Source organism: Nansenia antarctica (genome assembly GCF_963989245.1).
Source record: "Nansenia antarctica genome assembly, chromosome: 8".
Taxonomy (NCBI): Eukaryota; Metazoa; Chordata; class Actinopteri; order Argentiniformes; family Microstomatidae; genus Nansenia; species Nansenia antarctica.
Genome location: NC_137678.1, coordinates 37,003,135 through 37,009,545, shown reverse-complemented (window position 1 = coordinate 37,009,545; position 6,411 = coordinate 37,003,135). Strand labels below are relative to the sequence as shown.

At 48.4% G+C, this 6,411-nt stretch overlaps 1 protein-coding gene across 1 annotated transcript in view; it reads left to right on the top strand.

Moving 5' to 3' along the window:
* Window positions 1–6,411, top strand: part of dyrk2 (dual-specificity tyrosine-(Y)-phosphorylation regulated kinase 2) — a 7,571-nt gene extending 1,160 nt beyond the window's left edge. The window contains exons 2-5 of the mRNA XM_080537898.1: window positions 3,591–3,914; window positions 4,137–4,301; window positions 4,461–4,850; window positions 5,389–6,411. Of these exons, the coding sequence (XP_080394024.1) occupies window positions 3,615–3,914; window positions 4,137–4,301; window positions 4,461–4,850; window positions 5,389–6,138 (1,605 nt within the window). The 5' untranslated portion in view covers window positions 3,591–3,614 and the 3' untranslated portion in view covers window positions 6,139–6,411. The remainder of the gene's footprint in view (window positions 1–3,590; window positions 3,915–4,136; window positions 4,302–4,460; window positions 4,851–5,388) is intronic.

Genomic DNA, 6,411 nt, shown 5'->3' with positions numbered 1-6,411 from the left:
TAGTATTGTAACAGTGTTGTTCGTATTGTAACAGTGTTGTTAGTGTTGTTAGTATTGTGACAGTGTTGTTAGTATTGTTAGTATTGTGACAGTGTTGTTAGTATTGTAACAGTGTTGTTAGTATTGTTAGTATTGTAACAGTGTTGTTAGTATTGTAACAGTATTGTTAGTATTGTAACAGTGTTGTTAGTATTGTTAGTATTGTAACAGTGTTGTTAGTATTGTGTTAGTGTTGTGACAGTGTTGTTAGTAATGTGTTAGTGTTGTGACAGTGTTGTTAGTAATGTGTTAGTGTTGTGACAGTGTTATTAGTATTGTGTTAGTGTTGTGACAGTGTTGTTAATTTTTAATTAATTAATTTTGCCATTTATCAGACGCTTTTAATCCAAAGCGATTTACAATTACGAATTACAGGGACATTCCCCCTGGAGTAACTGAGTGTTGTTAGTAATGTGACGGTGTTGTGACAATGTTAGTGATCTTTGTGTTGTTAGTATTGTAACAGTGTTGTGACAGTGTTGTTAGCTACATAATCCTACTACTCTACGTCATCTCAGATAGGGTTAGGTCTTGTTGCTTAAACGAAATGTTCTTTAATAGAAAACACAAGGTCATTATTTTGTGGTTGTGTCCCTCAGAACACAGTCTTGTTACAGTGGTATTAGAAGTAGATTTGGTACTATTTGGTGATTCTGTCTTTTCTGTAATGTGTTTAAGAGCTGCAGTCAAGAGTGAAGGTTTTTTGCTTTCTGTGTTACATTTCCAACCATCTGTACTGTTACATACTCATATACACATATTTCAGCTGAAATCTGATTATTGAGAACTATTCGACTTCCTTTTCAGTGTGTTTCTTTGAGTACAATACAATCTGTCTGTATTAGCTCATGGGACTCAGTTTGGTTGTTTGGAGAATGGATATGACCTTTCATTAGACCTACGCAACATGTTCGTATGCAGCTAATAACACCTACGCATCTGGAAATGCCTGTTGTTATTGGGTTATGCATTTATTGATGTAATCTGGTGATTTTATAAGAGGTGTGAAGAAGGATTTAGAAATGTATTCCTTTGGGTTATGTAATTCTTAAGTTATAGCTACATAGCTAATGGTGCTTTCAACACTTTCAACAGTGTTTTATAACTAAATATTAACTTGTTGTATGACTATTCATAAGATGTGATATCTAACAACTAAACCTGTATTTTCTTAACAATAAGGCTGCGTTTGAAAATTCGCTCTGAGAGCGCCAGAGCGCACAACTGGGTTCAACGTCATAAAGGGACCATGTAATTTGATTGGACAAGAGGCATCCATGAGTGCTGATCAGATTTCCAGAGCGAATTTACGAACGCAGCCTAAGTAAAATCAGTAACTGGAAATGGATACTCTTGCTGAATGTTATGGGCTCAACACATCCCTAACTTCGGTACAGCCCTTTGTTTGAATTAGAACACTGCATGGTCTTATAAGCACGATACCAAACTGAGTACCATCGTCAATATTTGTTTTACGTTGTGATTAGTGCTGTCTGCCCCTTTTGTGTACACCTTACTCATTGTAATAACTTATCCACGGTACAACCGTCGTAGTAGCAAGTTACTGCGTCCTTTACTTAGTGGTAGTGGTGGCCTAGTGGATAGTGAGTTGGACTGGTGATCAGAAGGTCATGAGTTCAAATCCCACCCTGGAACACCACCACTAGTGTGCCCTTGAGTAAGGCACTTAGTTACTCCAGGGGGACTGTCCCTGTAATCTCTAAGTCACCCTGGATAAAAGCGTCTGCTAAATGGTATAAATGTAAATGTTCCCTGGCTATAAGCAGTAACGTGGTTCTGTGTTCCGGTAATGTACCTAGCTCAGTAATGTGGCTGGCGAAGGAGACTAGCCGGCACTTTATTTAGACACAGAGGAGCTCAGACTCAGCTGCTCAGGACTGTGTGTGTGTGTGTGTGTGTGTGTGTGTGTGTGTGTGGGTGTGTTGGGTGTGTTGGGTCACAGGCTTGTACTGTGTGTGTGTGTGTGTGTGTGTGTGTGTGTGTGTGTTGGGTCACAGGCTTGTACAGTGTGTGTGTGTGTGTGTTGGGTCACAGGCTTGTACTGTGTGTGTGTGTCATAGCCATGTTTCCAGATGAGGGAGTTCAGTGGTTCTGTCTGACCTGCCTGTGGTTGCCCCTGACAACCACACACTGGACTACAACACAGTTAAATACACAAATAAGTACTTCATATAAAACCACAATATATCAGAAGAAAAAATCACTTCCTTCACCAAGCGGCACCAAAACATCCACCTGTCACATCTCTGTAGAGCAGTGAGGAGTACCATGACTAGACCAGTAGACCAGTAGAGACCATTATAGACCAGTGAGGAGCACCATGACTAGACCAGTAGAGACCAGTATAGACCAGTGAGGAGCACCATGACTAGACCAGTAGAGACCAGTATAGACCAGTGAGGAGCACCATGACGAGACCAGTAGAGACCAGTATAGACCAGTGAGGAGCACCATGACGAGACCAGTAGAGACCAGTATAGACCAGTGAGGAGCACCATGACGAGACCAGTAGAGACCAGTATAGACCAGTGAGGAGCACCATGACGAGACCAGTAGAGACCAGTATAGACCAGTGAGGAGCACCACAACTAAAAGAGGATTTACCCAAAATATCAAAGGATCACAAGAACATGTAACATTACATTGCAACGTGTGAATAGTGTGTTAATAGCGTGTTGTTAGAAGAGTGAGAACGGTGGTATTACAGTGACTATGTGTTCGGTGTGAGTAGAGTGTCGGTAGGGATGTTGTGATGTCAATAGGGATGTCAGTAGGGATGTCTGATGATGTTTGATGATCTGCTGTCCTCAACTACCCCCATTGGCTGTCACACACACACACACACACACACACAGGAACCCTGGTGATCTGAACCTGTGTGAGGTTGCCATGCAAGTCCTCTTATCGACTAATAGAACTAAACCTTACAAACATGCTCAGAGAGACACAGAGAGTCAGACACACTCAGAGAGACACACAGAGACGCAGAGAGACTCAGTGAGACACAGACAGACTCAGAGAGACACAGACACTCTCAGAGAGACACAGAGAGACACAGAGAGACACAGAGAGAGACAGAGAGAGACAGAGAGACACAGAGAGACACAGAGAGACAGACACACACAGAGACACAGAGAGACACACAGAGACGCAGAGAGACTCAGTGAGACACAGACAGACTCAGAGAGACACAGACACTCTCAGAGAGACACAGAGAGACACAGAGAGACACAGAGAGAGACAGAGAGACACAGAGAGACACAGAGAGACAGACACACACAGAGACACAGAGAGACAGACAGAGACACAGAGACACACAGAGAGTCAGGGACACAGAAACACAGAATCAGAGAGAGGCTAGCCAACCCCTAACCCTAGGCTGCGCTGAGTTTGTTATGTGATGCGGGGCGATGTCTAGTAAGCCATATTAAACAGCCAATTCCTAACCTAGCTAAGGTGGCACTAATCAATGGTATTATTATGTGATTATTATATTAATTATATAATCTTCTCTCTCCCCTCCTCTCCAGGTTGGAGGTACCAAGCCCGGCACCATGACTGACCACGCCCCCCCACCACAGGGCCACGCCCCCCAGCAGCCGTACGAGGACAACATCAACAAGCGGTCGGTTCTGACAGCTCAGCCCAACGGCCTGGGCCGGGCAGGGCTACCGCCGCCTGACTCCTCCCACTGTCGCCAGGGGAGCTCCACCTCCATCAAGTCGACAGACGGCAAACTCAAGCCCCACCCCCTCACATCCAAGCTCCTCCCCCTCACGCCGGAGCAAGCCATGAAGCAGCACATGACCAAGCTGACTGCCTTCGAGCACCACGAGATATTCAGCTACGCAGAGGTAACCTGCCTCCTGAACCCCTGACCCCTGCCCTTGACCCCTGACCCGACTCATACTGACTGTACTGTAGCCGGTGTCAGAACTAGGCAACCTTGACCCCTGACCCCTGACTTTGACCCCGGACCCCCCTCATACTGACTGTACTGTAGCTGGTGCCTGTCATACCTACTGTAGCCGGTGTCTAGGCAACCTTGACCCCTGACCCCTGACCCTTTTCTTCAGATCTACTTCACGGGTCCGAACGCCAAGAAGCGCCCGGGCGTGGTCGGTGGCTCCAACAACGGCGGCTACGACGATGACCAGGGCTCGTACGTCCACGTCCCCCACGACCACGTGTCCTATCGCTACGAGGTGCTGAAGGTCATCGGCAAGGGCAGCTTCGGCCAGGTGCGGCCACTACCTCTGACCCAATCATTTGTTCTACTAATAGTATTATTAGAGTGTTGATTTCTTTGATTGCTGTTTATTAAGGAGCTATGACAGTTGCGGCCGCATGCCTGCTGATGCTGTACGTTACCAATAAACTTTTATTTTATTGTATTTGAGGTGGTGAAGGCGTATGACCACAAGACCAACCAGCAGGTGGCGCTGAAGATGGTCCGCAACGAGAAGCGTTTCCACCGGCAGGCCCAGGAGGAGGTCCGGATCCTGGAGCACCTGAGGAAGCAGGACCGCGACGGCACCATGAACCTCATCCACATGCTGGAGAGTTTCACCTTCCGCAACCACATCTGCATGACCTTTGAACTGCTGAGCATGAACCTGTACGAGCTAATCAAGAAGAACCGGTTCCAGGGGTTCAGTTTGCCGCTGGTCCGCAAGTTCTGCCACTCCATCCTGCAGTGTCTGGACGCGCTGCACAGGAACCGCATCATCCACTGCGACCTGAAGCCTGAGAACATCCTGCTGAAACAGCAAGGCCGCAGTGGCATCAAGGTATGCTCTACTGCAGCAACAATAACAACAATATCAACAATAATAACAACAATTACATTTTTTTGTTATCATTAATATGCATTGGCCCTTTACAAATAAAATAAACATAAACAATAGCTATACCAATATCAACAACAATAATAATATGAACAATAATAAAAAATACATTTTATTTATGATATCCTTATTTGTACAATCTCAGAGCCCATGTAGTTTTCTACAGTTATGCTCAACATCGTCTCCAGCTGAATACGGTCTGGGGGTTAAGGGATCGGGTTAGGGTTAGGGTGGGTTAGGCTCTGGGTGTTAGGGTCTGGGTGTTAGGGTTAGGGTTAGTATGGTTTGGGTGGGTTAGGGTTAGTACGGTTAGGATTAGAGTACAGATTGTATTGTTTGGTCTGCAGAAACGATCCCCCGAACTTAATAATTTGAAGACTGGGTTTTACAGTCTGGCCTTGCTACACCAACAGTGTTACAGCATGTCCTCCCCCTCTCCTCCTACCCCCCTCCTCCTCTCTTCCTTCTCTCCTCCCTCCAGGTCATTGACTTTGGGTCCAGCTGCTACGAGCACCAGCGGGTGTACACCTACATCCAGTCCCGGTTCTACCGGGCTCCGGAGGTCATCCTGGGGTCGCGCTACGGCACGGCCATCGACATGTGGAGCCTGGGGTGCATCCTGGCCGAGCTGCTGACCGGCTACCCCCTCCTGCCCGGGGAGGACGAGGGCGACCAGCTGGCCTGCGTCATGGAGCTCCTGGGCACGCCCAGCCAGAAGCTGCTGGACTCTTCCAAGCGGGCCAAGAACTTTGTCAGCTCCAAGGGCCACCCCCGCTACTGCACGGTGTCCAGCCTGCCGGACGGCTCTGTGGTGCTGACCGGGGGCCGCTCCCGCCGGGGGAAGCTGCGCGGCCCGCCGGCCAGCAAGGACTGGACCACGGCGCTGAAGGGGTGCGACGACCCGTTGTTCCTGGACTTCCTGAAGCTGTGTCTGGAGTGGGACCCGGCGCTGAGGATGACCCCGTCCCAGGCGTTGCGCCACCCGTGGCTCCGGCGTCGCCTGCCCAAGCCCCCCGCCGGCGGGGGAGACAAGGGCTCTGTTAAACGGTCGACCGCCACGGAAGGCTCCGGCAGCACCACCACCACCTCCACCTCCACCTCCACCTCCGTCTCTAAGTTACCGCCCACCTCGGGCTCAGCCTCCTCCAAGATCAGGACTAACCTGGGTCAGGTGACAGACGCCAATGGGAACATCCAACAGAGGACCGTGTTGCCAAAGCTGGTCAGTTGAACCTCAGCCCAGCCCCTCTGGCTAGGCTAGGCTAGGCTAACTGAACCGGGCCAAGCACTGTGGCTAGGCTAGGCTAGCCGAACCTGCCAAGCACTGTGGCTAGGCTAGGCTAACTGAACCTGCCAAACCCTGTGGCTAGGCTATGCTAGGCTAGCAGTACTGCTGTCCATCAAGTGTGAAGGAGGAGTTTTAGGTTTTGCATATCCACACAACGGTTCCAGCTTTGTGTCACCTCCTCAATATCAAAACAGGAACTGTTGAAATGGCTCACAT